This window comes from Barbatula barbatula (genome assembly GCF_947034865.1).
Source record: "Barbatula barbatula genome assembly, chromosome: 4".
NCBI lineage: Eukaryota > Metazoa > Chordata > Actinopteri > Cypriniformes > Nemacheilidae > Barbatula > Barbatula barbatula.
This window is the reverse complement of record NC_136768.1, coordinates 3,157,696-3,173,433: the sequence shown is the minus strand read 5'-3', so window position 1 is coordinate 3,173,433 and position 15,738 is coordinate 3,157,696. Positions and strand designations below refer to the sequence as shown.

The window sequence follows — 15,738 nt, the reverse complement described above, 5'->3', positions numbered from 1 at the left end:
GAAAATAGATGTGATGGAAAGCTGTGACTCTTTCGTATTTCCTCAAGCACTGAACCTTCATTAACGGGACTACTATCCACTAGATGTCACTTTAACTTTTACAACGGGTGGATGTTACAACAGGGTGCGTATCGTTTATTCACAACATGGCGGAAAAGGGAGAGGTTCATATGATTTCAGCCCCTCTTTACAGATAATTGTGAAATTTAGTTTGTTATGCTGTATCTTAAATGTAAAATAACCTGCTCTGTTTCAATATACCCAAGTGTGTTTAAAGTTTAATAAACAGTTTGGTGGCATTTCGTTTTTTTTATTTCCCCATTGTAATATGATATTTAGAAATATATATATATATATACATAATTTGTATTAAATCTATAATCGTTCAATCAAGAGCTTGTTAATCCAAATCGAATCGGAACATCAGAATCGATACGCAGCCCCAGATGTGGTGGTACTTTGCTAGGCAGTTGAACAATTGGGTTTACTATGTAACTGGAACCAGGTGATGTAATGTTTTAGTCTGTCTAGCCTTGGTTTACTCTAGATTTCATATTTCTGGAAAGGGAATTGCCCTACACCATGCCAGTAATAACTGTCTGAGAACAGTTTACAATTTAGTAAATGTCATTCTAAAACTTTAAGTAATGTTAATGATTTGTTGCATAGCAAAACAAGAACACCATTGTCTCACAAGGGGATTGTTTGTGATAAATAAAAAATAAACCATTTTATTGATTAAAACTGCTTTGTCATGGATCAGAGCGGCTACAGTTCAATACGAAGATTAGCCATCGCATTCCCCCGGTGATCATAGGATTATGGGATTTAAAATGTTCTGGAAATCTCTCATTTGTGATATTTTACTAATTTTCTTTGAAATGCCAAGGTATGACCTAATATCTTGGACTATGAAGCATCGAAATACCACCGGAAAGCTTTTACCATTCATCCTAATTTTCTAAAAGATTTGTAGTTTGTCAAAGCAGTTTTAAAGGCTTTTCAGCAAGTTTCTGGCATCCTCCGCCCCCAGCTTTGATTTATTAGCGGCATCATCGAAAACATTTTAATGTACAAACCTCATGGAAAATTGCCACTGTCACACACCCCTGACTAATGACTAGTTTCATTTCAAAGAAAGATGGATTGAGGCATGGGTAGGGATGCTCATTTCGGTTAATTACCGTAACCGAGAACCAACACTCGTTATCTGAACATTAACCCTTAACTGATAAGATTTTAATATTAAATTGGAATTAAATAAAAATACATGCACTGCGTGCCTGCGTCTCATTTCAAAGGCGTCCTCCGCAGGTCACGTTTGTCCTCCGCAAGAGCCTTTGCATTCAACATCCAATGTTAAAAATGTCACAGATTTATTTTAACATGCAAGCAGCAGAATAACAAATAGATCAACAACAGCTCCTGCATTCACATATTATCACATTTTCACAAACCTGCAGCATTTTGTACAATGGAGTAAACTAAAATAATATAAATCCAAAGCATGACATTAAAAGGCAAGAAAATAACTTGAATAATTAGAATATCAATTATTACAAAACGAAAACACAGAAGAACCGGCAAAGTTTATTTCCGTCAGAGTTTTCGTATACAGCACACAATCTTCTACACCATACAGACAACTCAAAACATGTATGCTTTAATAGTTATTTAAAAACATTATTACATTATTATTTAACTTTACCTTTTAAATCGTTTAACTGATAGTATTAATCGGTCAAAGTGTTTACTAACGGTTAAGGGTTAAATGTTCAATATAAACATCCCTAGGCATGGGGAACAGGGTAGAGAAAATCCAGAATCCAACGAGGACCATTGTGCGCAACTGCATGCAGGTCTTCAGCACATATCTGGTCTGCCTGCAGAACAATGGTGCCTGTCTCTGGTTGACACTGGCCTGCTGTGTGCACCGCTCTGTCCGAGAGCTCATCACCCCCTGACCTCACAGCTCAGAGCCGTGACAGGCAGAGAGATGTGCTGACTGTCCTCTGACCCACATAGCTGGCCACACCGTGATCGAGGACACATGAATCTGGTTGAGAGCGAGACCATGAAAGGGCCTTATTTTGTCTCTTCTGATCTCAATCTGTCTTTCTTTTCTTGTTGCATTCTTTTGTATTGTTCTTGGTTTATTAATAGCGCTATATGAGGCCAACGTGTGTTGTGTTTGGCTCTTACACCTTTGGAATGACAGCGCTCTGCCCATGAAATACTTAATGCTCTTTGAAAGGTTTATTGGCCTTATTTGAATAATAGTATTGAGGGAAATTATATCACTTACAAATGACAACGCAGGTCTGGTTGAGTTGGAAACCTCTTAAGGTTTGATGCAAATGCCTTTGGATAATGGAAACCGGTAAACTGGTGAATTTTGCTGAAGCCACGGTAAACCATCTGACTAGTTAATTTTTAGTATTGGTATAGTTGTTTTGTGAAGTTTAACTTTTTAACATTTTATATATTTTAGACAATGTTTTGAAGTTACGTTTAACGCCGTGTTTTTAAGTATCGTCATATTTGCTTTTGCGTTTATGAATAAAATTTAGTTATGTTCATAATTCAGGTTTTATTTAATGCAATTTGAAAGCAGATTACATACATTATTCAGACCCTGTAAAACCCAATAAAGCCCCATCCAAAGACGACACGGAAGAATGCGTGTGTTACATGGGTGAATGCAAATTTATAAAGATTATACCCATAATTTCAGATCTTCAAAATGGTGTCATTATAGCCATGAAAGTACTTCAATTACTGTCAGAATGCAAATTGCCTGCCGGGAACAATGATCATGGTTATTAATACTTTTTTACCGAGAGCCATCATGTATTAAATAATAGAAAGTTATATTTAGGTAATGTATAGATAGATTATCCATCTGAAATCTGATTGATCAGTAAATATTAAAGATTTACCCTTAACCTAGTTAAAGGGCTTCACTAGGACTTAATGAAGATTTGAGAATTTGATTTTATACTGTTGAAATGCAAATTGCTTGCTGTAAGCAATACACCCATTATAATCTGTTTTTGTGAGAACCGTGATGTTTCAAGTATAAGTCTGTTTATTTGGTGAATAATTGTCAGTTATTCTAATGAAAGGTTACACTTCTGATCTTTGTCTGTTGTCATGACCCTAAACTCGCCTAGTTAAGGGCTGTGACTCACACTAGTTGAATTGTTCAAAGAACCCATAGACTAGTCGGTTATAAGAATATGTTGCAGTTATATGGTACGCCAGAGGCTGAACACCTGGTTCCTCCCTACCTTTATCTCTGTTTATCTCCCATGAATTCTACTGAAATGATCTTAAGAAGATAACAGAATTATATGCATCATGCTTTCCACAGGCCCCAAAGCAACCCCGTGGGGTGGCGAACTGCATTTCCCAAAAATGAGGTCACACAAAACATATGGGCTTGCTTATGAGTAACTTTTTAAGTGCTCATTGATGAGAAATCTGGGTTTGAGGGAAAGAAAATCAAATTTTAGTTTACCTTAACTAATTTGAGTCTAACAGTATATGCCTACTTTAGATCTATAAGAAGCTGTCTTGGTTTTCCAGTAAGTCTTATGTTATGAGAGGAACAACTGTTTGCCTGCATTCAAAGCAGACGCCTGACTAGTGCACATTTCCTTTCTCATTTCCTCTATCATCTTGCTTCTGAAAACTTGTTCAAGACATCAGGACCGCTACAAATGTTCTCCATAGGAGCTTATCAACAGCACTGCTTGTGGAGCAAAGAAATCATTGCATGCCACACTCACTTGGAGATCCCAGATGTCTTTAACTGTACCTATTTAACTATAGTTGGCACCAAGATAATGGTTTGTAGTTTAAATCACCCTGCGGTTCTCAATGTAGCGGTAAGGAGCAAGCACATTTACTAAAACACATTTGGGATAACTAATGTAAGAGAAGGCACGGGGTCATCCTAAACGGTTATCTTTACTTAATGAGCAGGCATGAGCTGTGCTCGGTTGGGAAATTTGAACCGGTGACCCATGTTTCATGTGACTGGAGTAAGAGACTCGGTAAACATTTTCGAGAATATCAACCTCGTCATTCTTTTTTCTAAGTAGAGCGTCAACTTGATGAAAACAAATAGCAAAAAAAGGAATCCTGTATTTGCCTTCAGCCATCTGACACTTGTTTTTTCTTTCTGGATCTTTTTTTAAAACTGCTGGAAACTGATTGCAGCTTAAACATTGATAATGGAAAAGAGGGCATTACATTGATTCAGGGTCAAGTCTTATGATGTTTACAATGCTAGATTTCAGCAGTCATGAGAGAAGTCATTTGGCTATACTGTTAATCTGTGGAACTGTGGGGTTGATTTAAACCCATGATCAGCCTGCAACCCTCTGTTCGGCTCTCATAAAGGGCCAGAAGGCCCCATGCTTGCTTTCTACTTTATTAAAGCAATATGCAAAACAAAGGCAAGACGTTTCTGCCAGAAGGATGTGGTCATATTTGTTTTGATGTGTTAAACTCTTGTAATGGCCATTGCTAAGTGCTGCAGGGAAATGGAATGGAGGCTTTCAAGTAGTCATGTGACCGAGTATGTCCATCAGACCGGGCCACTTATATAGTTATCAGCACATACCAACAGCTACTGTAAGCTGTCCATAATGGAGCCAGATTTTGAAGTGTTTCGCTACGATTCCTTTTTTTGACAAGTATGTGTGAGTGCACATTTTAAGACTTTTTAAATATTTGATGTCTCCTAGATGCCCAAACCAACAATGAATGAGCAAGGGAAGGGTGAACGGTATTTTTAGTATCAGCGGTTGACTGGCGCCTGTGTTTGTGAAATAGGAATCCGCCAAAGAGAGCATGAGGTCCCCCTTGAGAGCATATTCTTTGTCTTTCCATTAACTCCCACTAAGTGCTTTGCATGCTGCTAAGACAGCTTCACGTCCACTTCAGGAAGTACTGCAATTACACCAGCGAATAATAAAGCTTAACTTCATAATTGCTAGACCGAGGTCGGTACGTTCGCTATGTAGTACGCAGGAGTGCTTGGCCAGTGCATTCCTATTGTACATGCTTAATGTGTACATTCCTACACTTACTGTTGCTCATGTAGGTTGCTATCTAGTAAAGTAAAAAAATGAACTTACCAGGTTTATTATAGCTTTAGTTCCTCTGAAGTAATTCAAGTATGCACTGTATTTCACAAAAAGTTCATCACTTATTTTGAACCTAGAAATGTCTGAGATAAAGCTCGCATAGCTTAAATCGTAGAATATGTTTTTGTTCTTGCAGAACCAGGTTTCCACCACTGTTAGCAACACACACACATCAAAACAAATAAACGCATACTTGCTTTACACTCTGCTTGGCTCAGCTGTTAAACAAGAGGCCCAGAACAAGGTTCTGCCATTTGGGTCCCATTATTGTGGAAAAGTACTGTCACAGATATGCATTTGTGTTCCTAGAAACCAAGGCCCGAAGCCAGTTTTCTTCCCCTCTTTCGTTCTTTTTCTCTTTTCTGCCAGAGGATTGGACAGATGTGACATATTACAGTACGTGCGCAACTGAGGATGTGGTCTTCACTGTGCTGTTAGCCTATTACGAACAAGGCATGACTGTTCTATTGGATGTAATAGAGGGATGGATGAGATGCACATGCGAAGCAGCTGTTCGTTCGGTAAACTTTGGGATGTTGCCCTTGCTGTATTAAGGACCGCCCGGGCCTGCTTCTCAGGGTGCATTCACGGCCCGATGCGAATCATTAGATCCATTCGTAGCCTGGTAGACGTCCAGTGCTTCAAATGCATTCTGCATCGATATGAATTGGGTGATATGCATTTCTCAAAGCCTACTGGAAATATAAATATTGTGGCTTCAGTAAAGTATCGCTGCACCCAGGTATCGCCCGACTTGTGAAATGTTTTAACCATTACATAGCTCAGGGAGCCTCCAGGTCTATCTCTGAACTGTTGAGCTACAAGCAAATACAAACAGACAGCGGCTCTTATCTCTTTTAGCTTTGATCTGCCGCTTGCTTCATTCCCTACTGGCATTACAACCTGCTAGAATGAGTCAATGCCAATTCGTTTTATTTGCCTTTATACAAATGCAAATCTCAGGGGTTGTTTTAGTGTGCTGTTATTCAGAGGTAGCTACAGCTGACTCTTTCTCAGCTTGCCTTGCAGATTGATCCAGCGATTGAAATTACTTTGATCATAATATTGTTGTTACTGCATCTTTCAGTATGGTCGAAACAGATTTTCATCTTATTCCAACCACATCTAGGGGATTCTGGGTATTTGGGTCGTCTGTTACGTAATCGACTCCAACCTGAATTGACGGCATTTTAACAAAAGCAATTTGCTTTTTGAGTTGTGCTCCAGACGTGTGTTCCTGTACTGTTTAGTTAGAAAGCAGGGCTGTAAAAAAGACTTGGACTAGGGCAGAGCATGTTGGCATGGTATCATTATCATTATTGCATTAGCATGAGGCTTATTTTCTCAGAAAGGAGCCGGGGTGACAGTTCTAGAAAGTCGTGTTGCTGTATCTGATTACTGTTTTTCTGTGCTGTTTACAGATGGAGGGCACCACAGTCATGTTTATCTCACGCCAGGGCAGAGGTGTAGACCTGGATTTTTTTGTGCGGCAGACACGAGTAAACTGCTGATTGTTCATTGAACTGCACAAGGTCATGTGACTGGCTAAGCAGAGAGAGATGGGGGGGCTTGCTGACCCGATGACTTAGTTAATCGATAAGGGCACTTTTTGTACACCCACATATAGTATCTTTCAAAGGTTTGAAATGTTTTTGTTGACAAGTTAAGTTGATATTTCTTTCAAGGTAGCATTTCAATTATATAAAATTTAAAAAAATATAATTAACAAAGAAATGTGAAACGTTTGCCTCGCTGTCGCCATCTGTGTTCGAAACAGAAAATTACTGCTTACTTTACATATTTTTATATGGGTAGAAGACATGAAACGTTATCTAAAAAAGGGTACAACCTAATACAATAATATCAAAGTATTCTTTAAATCATTATCTAAAACAGTTTTTTGAAATAATGTTAAAATTGTTGAAGCCTCGATTCAGCGCCATCACTGCAGTTTACTAAGAAAACACTATCAAGTGGTCCTCAAGGAATTATTCAGATGTGTTAATTAGCAACTGCGAAAAGCTTTCTTGTTATCTTAGCACAGTTGAATGCTTTTTAATAACTTAATGAAGTGTGGAAAATGGAAATCGTAATGTAATGTCCTGTTTTAATTCTTGACATCTTGAATGGTTCATTGGTGACTTTAGTATAATAAACGTTTTAAAAACTAGAAGAAACTACTACAATGTTCTACCTTCTTAACAGATGACAGCCACCTTAACGTAACTAGAAAAGAGAGAAAAAACGTTTGTTTGTTTATTTGCTTTCCTCATCCACTTGATGATGATTTATGTAACTGAACCTTTGTTGTTTTTACCCTGTGTTTACTCTCGTAACCAAACCCGTATAATTAGCATATTACATGATTGAGAAGAGCGCATTCACCTGCATTTTTATTTTGAGATTCAGAGTGCTAAAAGTGACACCTGCAGTTTGCTAAGACAAGTGTACATGAGGTACCAAAGTAAAACAAATCACTTTCCCTTCTCTCTCTCACTCGCCAACTCCCTCAGACTCGCTTATCTTATCTGTGGTTATATAGGACCAACACCAAAACTCAATTTAAATAAGCAATCAATGGGCTTTTTATTTTTTTCCTTGCACCCCGACTACAATTAAGTCTATCAAAAGCTGGAATCCCCTGCATGCTGTAGAAGACATCTTTCTTTCTATTATCCACTAGATAGATTATCCATCTATCTAGTTATCCATTTCAAGTCAGTTACTGTCATGGCAAATAAACGGTTAGAAGAGATTCCTTCGGAGCGATTTAAGTTAAACCTTCAAAAATGTAATTATACATTTTTGAGGGGCTTTATGTATATGTAGGATAGTTGAAGCAGACAGGAGCATGAGGGCGAGAGAAGAGGTGTAGGATCGGGACATGACCCGGGTCGGACTCGAACCTGGTCCCCGTGAGCCAACAAGCTCATACATGACTGGAGCGCTAACCAATGAGCTAAAGCGCCAACAAACTGTCAACATTTTATAGCCAAAAACCTGAACAATAGCAAGTCGGCTTCAACTTTATTGCCCACTCAAGTAGTGAGATTTGTTATCAAGGCTACAAGATATTTTGAAATTATTCATTTCTTTTAGATTAGATGTTGTTTTTCTCACTCTGATCCCATCACATTTTCTTTCATCTCCCATAGCACTCATCTCAGTCAATACCATTAACTCTCTCTCTCTCTCTCTCTCTCTATCCTTTGGGATTACTGGTACTTAATGGTTTGCAGATGCCTGCTGCTAGTACAGGTTTTGGTGCATTTGGAAAATGAACGACAGTGTCTGCATTAATGTAGCAATAGAATGCAACTGTCAGCATTCTGGAACGGCAGCGCATCATTGACCAGACAGAGAAACTGATATCTGAACTGGTAGCAGTAGGCCTGCGAATCGATAGATTTGCACATACACAGAACCGTAGCTTTTATAAGATGCACATAGCAGTCTTCCAGCAGGTTTGCAGGGCACGACTGAACTCAAAAGATTGCAGTTAACAGTCACATAATGCACATGAATTGGGCCGTATTATTCATAACTGTCAGTTGCTGTGGCAATCATAATGGTTATTAATGTTCAGGCTTGTGCACACTGTTTAAACTGCTGATAAGGGCTTGCTCCGTCTGGCCTTAAAGGAAATGACGTCAGCGCTCTGACTCGCAAAACTAACACTGGATACCCTCACAAGCAGGGAGGTGCGTTCATTTCAACAATCCTCTCGTCCTGACGAAGTTCTGATTGAAGAGGTCACGGTCCCAGGATAGAATATCAGAGGAATTTATTTGGCTGGGTTAGACAGTGGGGGAAGATGATGTAGTGTCGTTTTTCATGGCCAGTCATGCTGAACTAGTTGCAGCGGGATTTTATTTCTATTCTTTTGCTGCATTTGTGTGTGTGTGTTTGTGTGTGGTCTTGACTAGGATTTAGCACAGGATAAGGGGAACACTCTGTTTAAACTAGATGAGTCCTCTTCTGTCCTTTCTGCTTTGTCTATGGGGGTTCTTTGCTGGAGCTCTGACAGGAATCTGGAATCGGATTACTTTAAGTTGAGTGGATCCACTCCGATTCCCTCATGAGCCACTGTGGTTTTACATGAAGTCATTACAGCTAATTTAAATCACATTTGTAACGCTTATCCCATGCGAACTCCTGAGTTTAATCAGTGTTGCACCCATTAAAATCCAATAAATCGCTGTGAAATTCCATCAATTTCAGTTCGTCTACACAGGGCAGGCAACTAAAAGTTGTTTGTTTTTTCCATTTTCAGGATCGAAAGCTGTCGAAATCGGAACGGCAGAGGTTTAAAGAAGAGGCCGGCATGTTGAAAGGGCTGCAGCACCCAAACATTGTGCGTTTCTACGACTCGTGGGAATCACCTTCCAAAGGTCGCAAGTGTATCGTGCTGGTGACAGAGCTCATGACATCAGGAACCCTAAAAACGTGAGTGTATATATATATATATACTGTATATTGCAGCCATAGGCTTGTACTCTATTGTATTGTTGTTTGCATCTTATTACGTAATTATTTTGTCTAAATTCTCGAAATCACAGTTTTATTGTTGTCTCAACAGCAACTATTGAATGTATTATTTGTAGCCGGTCTGTTGTGTCTGTGCAGTTTACATGTTTAGCTGTGAATATCTCATTCAGTAGGTTGAAATGCAACAAGACTCTCTTTGCAGACATGCTTTTCAGTAGCCTCATGTCCATTACCATCAGTAGAGAGGGGGCGTGATTATCTCATACAAAACACAAAGTCACAATAGAGCGATTTAGATAGAAGTGTTACCAGTGTGATCGCTGGGAAGAGTGGCTTGTCACCTCCATATGAGACATGCAGTATTGGTCCAGCCCACCGACCAAATGCTGGAGTTACTGTAAGAAGACCACACGCTGGATCAGCAGCCCCCTCCTGTGGATGTTCACACACACACATACTTGTACATCCACATAAACATTCTGGTACCTGAGAGGATGATATATAAAATATATTCTATATTTATCTTATTAGATAAATGTCATAAAAGATATATAAGAATGCATGAGACACCGTTGCACCACCCCTTTACACTTGATGCTACTTTTCATGTACAGAAGATTTTAACAAGTTTAAGATTCTTCAAACTGTTGCTCCCCCATGACCCAAAAACTGTTTACGCTAATACATAAATGTTTCTAAGTGCAAATGCATATAATGTTTAGTTTTGCAATGCTTGAGGCGTTTTTGTGCATGTGTTTTGGACCTCATGCTTTGTCAATAACCAAGGACACAATACGTTAAAATGCGTCTTTCACGTTATTGAAAAAGTGGAGAACAGACAATTGGGTCGCACTTGGAGCCATTGGGTGTGTTGAGTGATGAGACAATTTTGTGCTTTGTTGTTCTCTGAATATCGCTCCGGGACTTACCCTTGGCTCCATTCCCACCTGTCAATCACCTGCCAGGAATCATCAAAACACCCTGTTACCTCACCACCCATATCCCGTTGGGCAAAGTGCTGCTTCAAGGGCATTTTTATTAAGCAAACTATGGATGTTTACATAAAAACTTTAACTACATCCCTTACAGCCGGGCTTTGTCATTCATCTGCAAAACCAGTTATATTTTAACCCTGCCTACGGATGTTTTTCTTAATGAGCTAAAATAATTCAACCACTTTTAATGTGTTTATTATGGGATGAGCAAAGGTGTAATTTTTCAGTAGTGGAAATGCAAGACATTCAGCAAATTTCACTTTGGCGTGCATACCTGTAACCTCTACCTTTGTGAACGTATGTTTTTGCATTGTGTGTGGGTTTTTTTCCAAGACAAACAGGTTGGTTGGCTTAGAGAAGTTGTGCACCAGATTGAAATGTATGTCACATTATAAACAAAAGAGTCAATGTTTCTTGTTCCATGCGGGTTTGTGCCCATCTTCCATCTCCCCCAGGGCATTATGGGATAATCGGTACCCATCTACCCCTGGTGTTGTGCCTGAACGGAGTAGATTGTTGTAATGAGGATTACAAGGATAAAGCCTGGCTATGGCTCGGCTCCAAAATATTTGATAAGGGCGAGCTAATCTAATGAAAGGGCTGCGGTAGACTGCCATCATCACATGCTGTCATCTCACTTGTCCTGGCCTTCCTGCAAGTTGTTTAGATAAAAATACAGTGTCATTTAAAGCACATTAGTAATTTGATGTAATTAATTATACTCTCTGGACCTTTTTTTAGTAGAAGTTTGTAATATTTGTATTTGTTTATAACAGGACCTCAAGACCAGAGATGCTACTGGTTTTGTTTTTCCCTGAAGAAATAGTTTTGGTTGATTGGTTAACTCTTCAATAACTCCTTGAACTCCACATGAACTGGTGTAATCTTCTCTAATCTCTCTGTGCTCAGGTATCTCAAGCGCTTCAAGGTGATGAAGATAAAAGTATTGCGGAGCTGGTGCCGACAGATCTTAAAGGGCCTCCACTTCCTACACACCAGGGCGCCTCCCATCATCCACCGGGACCTTAAATGTGACAACATCTTCATCACCGGCCCCACTGGATCTGTTAAGATTGGGGATCTGGGCTTAGCCACCCTCAAGCGCTCTTCATTTGCTAAAAGTGTCATAGGTACGACAGCGTTACCGACTCTTCTATTTCTCTCCCCACCTCCCAAGTGTTTAAAATTCAATGTGTTTCATGTCACTGCTTGTGTTGTTCGATGAGGTGTCAAGTTGATATGGGAAGGTGGGGCTTTGGAAATGTACTTGGCAATCAGTTATGATGAAATATGTAAGGCATGCTGTAGCTCTGAGCTACACGGTCCACCTTAGACCACAGATTTCCTGGCAACCGAGGGCTTTGGTTTTATTAAAGGGTGGAGATGGGGGAAAGCCAAAGGGACTTCGAATAAACTCTGGGAACACCTTTAGATCCTGCTGTTTCCCACCTGAAGCCAGTAATTGCAACTAGTAATGTCTAATTTGCCTGTAAATGCAAACACGAAAACCCCTTCCATAAAGCTTCATGTGTTCAGAGTCATTATATGCCTCAAGAATACCAATGAAGCCTCACGGTGTATAACGTTTTGTTTGTTAGTCAGACATGGGGACTTTCACAAACAGAAAAACCCTTCGGTTTGGAACCTGTGGTGTATAATTATTAAAAGCCTAGAGATTCTATTGCTGCCTGTAATGTCTAACATATTTTTCCAAAGGTTTTCCTGTTGGCCTCCTCAGATTTTTCCCTCCTTTATTTCTGATGGTTTAGATATTGTAATACATTTATTTCTGGATCCCTTCTCTCCCCAAAATGACTTCTTTCCATTTATTGTTTTAGTTTGTATCCCTGGTTTTGAGAATTGTTTCCCTTAAACTGTAGGGCTATATTCTCAACTGTAGAGCTGGTCTCACCCCACTGTATGGATTATTAATGTCCTGCAGTTCAAACAGTAAGTATACTAAAAATGGCTCACGAGTAAGTGGTAAGTCAACAAGCAACTTGGCACAAAAACGGAAATAATTCAAATATGGATCGACAGTTTAACGTGTTTTTCTGTGCGAGGCCTTTGAACGCAAGCTAGTGCACAACACGCTAGCTATGGGCTTGCTCTGTGCTTTTAACCTGCTTAACCTTCACTCATTACAGGCTGGTAGAAAGGTGAGTCTGTCATGTGTTTTCCATAACTGTCTTGTTGACATGGATCAAGTTCCATAGCTAGCCGCTGCCATCTCATTTTAGGTGTCGGTGGCTCGACTGTGTTGTAAAGGTAAACATGGTTTCGAAAAGCCCATCGCTGTCATCTTTTAAAGTAGGCTGTACTTCCCTAACACGTGAATCTGACTTGAATCAACTTCCTTTTTTGCAGTAACTGCTTTGTGCACTAGTCTGACCAACCTCAATAAACCCACCTAAAGGCCTTGCAAAGAAAAACAGTGGATTCTTTCCCTGCGAAATAACTGAGGCCAGTTTTCCCCTTCCTCTTTTTTTTGTTTTATTTTTTTCCCCTCTTCTCCATATCTTTTGCTCCCCCTCTTTTCTCCTCTCAGGGACGATACGGAGCAACAGCCCGGTTCTTCTCTTCCTCTCTCCCTTCCTCTCCCCGGCCCTGCTGGGGTGAGTACAGATCTCAGGCTGTGAGAGTTCTGAATGGTTCTTTTGATTTAAGGTACCCCTGAGTTCATGGCGCCTGAGATGTATGAGGAAAAGTACGACGAATTGGTGGACGTGTACGCCTTCGGGATGTGCATGTTGGAGATGGCGACCTCTGAGTACCCTTACTCCGAGTGTCAGAACCCCGCTCAAATCTATCGCCGGGTCACCAGCGTGAGTATCCTCGCACTTCTCATCACTTTCTCTCTGAACCTTTTTACTCGCCCTGCAATCTGTCTGTAGGGGACTTTAGATTTATCTCTGTTTCCATCTGCTGTAAACTTAACCAGCTCTCATTTCTGTCATTACACCCACTCAAGCTTCTGCTTAGGAAATAAATCAATAAAAGAAGCGTGTTCTTTGTGCACACTAAAACCTTTAGGCGTCTCACTATGTATAAGATTATGCAACAAACCAACTATGACAGCCGTCCATTATTCCTTCTCTAGTGGTCGGCGCTACGATCATGACAACGGTATAAATCAATTGTATATATCAACATTAAATACTTGCATTTTAAAAAATGTAGGGTTTGATTCAAACTTTATTAAACCTACACGTAGGCATTGTGAGTTATTACCAGCCCTTTATTTTCTTTTTTTTGTTTAGCAATGGATAGAGGCAAACCTAAAGTTAAGATAACAAATAAAAAGCTTTAAATATATAATAGTCTTTGATTGAATCAGTCAATTACTGATATCAGCTTGTGTTCACTTTTCCAAAAAGTCACAGCCTCGATCCCAACAATTGCATGCTCCGGCTTAAATGTTTGGTTTAATTTCACGTCTAAGATTTCTTTATTACTGAGCTCTTTTAAGCCATTGTGATGTAATCGTCATTACAGATATTTATAGATGGACGATGCCTCAGTCAGAGAACAATTACACTGCATGACCCTGAGGGGTATATGCAAGTCCACCATTGTGTTGCTTCGGTTTCAAAATGTTATTCTTTCCCCTTATAGATGGCCTTTAATATGATTGGCAGAGAGGAAGAAGAGGGGAGGGACAGTCATGAGTTTGTTTGTTTTCCTTCAGGTCAATAGGACGATCACATGATACTGGGGGTTGAAAATCTGATCAGTAGTTTGCCAGTTAAACGTTGTCAGAATAGAATAAGGCATTTTAAAATACTTAAATAAAACTGGATTTAGGAATAAAACAATAGTGACTTCTATGTTTAATCCTAAAACAATAATAATTGTCTAAAATTTAATCTGGCATTCTTTTAAAGTTTTATCTAAGAATGATCTGCTACTAATTTACGTTTGCAAATAAAAAGGCATTCTCTGGAGTGTTTTAATCAAAAAAGTAGAATAGCATTGTTTGCCATTTCTGGCATGTGTAAAAGTAGCCGTATTGGTTATCCTATCCCCCTGTTGGCTTAAGAAAGTGCAAAGCACTTCCTAGATTTTGCCTTTTTGGCCTTATTCACTCGTCAGGAAAGCTAACGGCTTGTTCAATCTCTTGAAATCCAATCGCTGAGTTTTCTGGGAGAATTGAAGATTTATGCAATCAGAGAGTTTTAAGCCCGTCAGACCCCGAGGTTACCACCGCAAACAGCTGTGTGACTGCTTTTCTCCATTTCAGCCTCTGTGTAAACAGAGCTTTCATTACGACAAAACCATTCAGATTTCTTCTCTCGATCAAGGCATGCATTTCTAATCTGAAAGTTTCACTGATGTGAAGTTACACTGGCTGGCATATGTTCTTTTTTATTATTGGGTAATTCAACTAAAGAGTTCAGAGATGAAGCCAGAGTAAACAGCTACAGAAAGTGTTCCTGTTTATTTATAAGACAACTTATTGAACGTGAATAGTGATGTCAGATATTTGTTGTTTTTGGCGTGAATGTTTGTTGATGCTTTTGTGATGGCACTGTGCTTATCCATGTCTACACGTTAACCCTTTTTTGTGATGAACTAAGTGATAAACTTTTGAAGGCGCTCACAAACTGACAATTTGATAAAAGTCAGTATTGGTGCTTTTTCCAGCCAAAGTATATCTACAGTATGGCCTAGTAAGAAACCATCCACCATAGCAACACCCTAACAGCCCATTTTAATAAATAGGGGTGAGAATATAATGTCATGCTTTCGCTTTAAAGATGCAATTATGGCACGTTACCACAAAGAGAATTTGAGCAGACAGTAATATTCTTTAGTATGTATATGCATGGGAACACTTATGAAGTTGAACAGAGCAAAGTTTAAGATTACTTTTGTTCCCTTTTAACATCCACCCCAACTGTTCCAAGAGCCCTCCTCTCTTTGCTTTGTTAAAATACGATATGATTGCTTCTAATTTTCCGCTTTTGTTAACTTGGACAACAGCAGGGAACATCATGTATCCGGCTTTATGGGGACCCATTTACTCGGCATTAGCAACAGGCCTTTTAAATCACCTTGTTATCGGAATACTTTGCCTTTCTCGCTTGATTCGATTAGAT

At 39.4% G+C, this 15,738-nt stretch overlaps 1 protein-coding gene across 5 annotated transcripts in view; it reads left to right on the top strand.

The window, feature by feature from the left end:
- The window catches only part of wnk1b (WNK lysine deficient protein kinase 1b), a 58,981-nt gene that overhangs the window by 18,869 nt on the left and 24,374 nt on the right, over positions 1–15,738 (top strand). For all 5 annotated transcript variants that reach the window (XM_079455247.1, XM_079455248.1, XM_079455246.1 and 2 more), the window contains exons 3-5: positions 9,430–9,602; positions 11,549–11,769; positions 13,307–13,464. In XM_079455247.1, the coding sequence (XP_079311373.1) occupies positions 9,430–9,602; positions 11,549–11,769; positions 13,307–13,464 (552 nt within the window). The remainder of the gene's footprint in view (positions 1–9,429; positions 9,603–11,548; positions 11,770–13,306; positions 13,465–15,738) is intronic.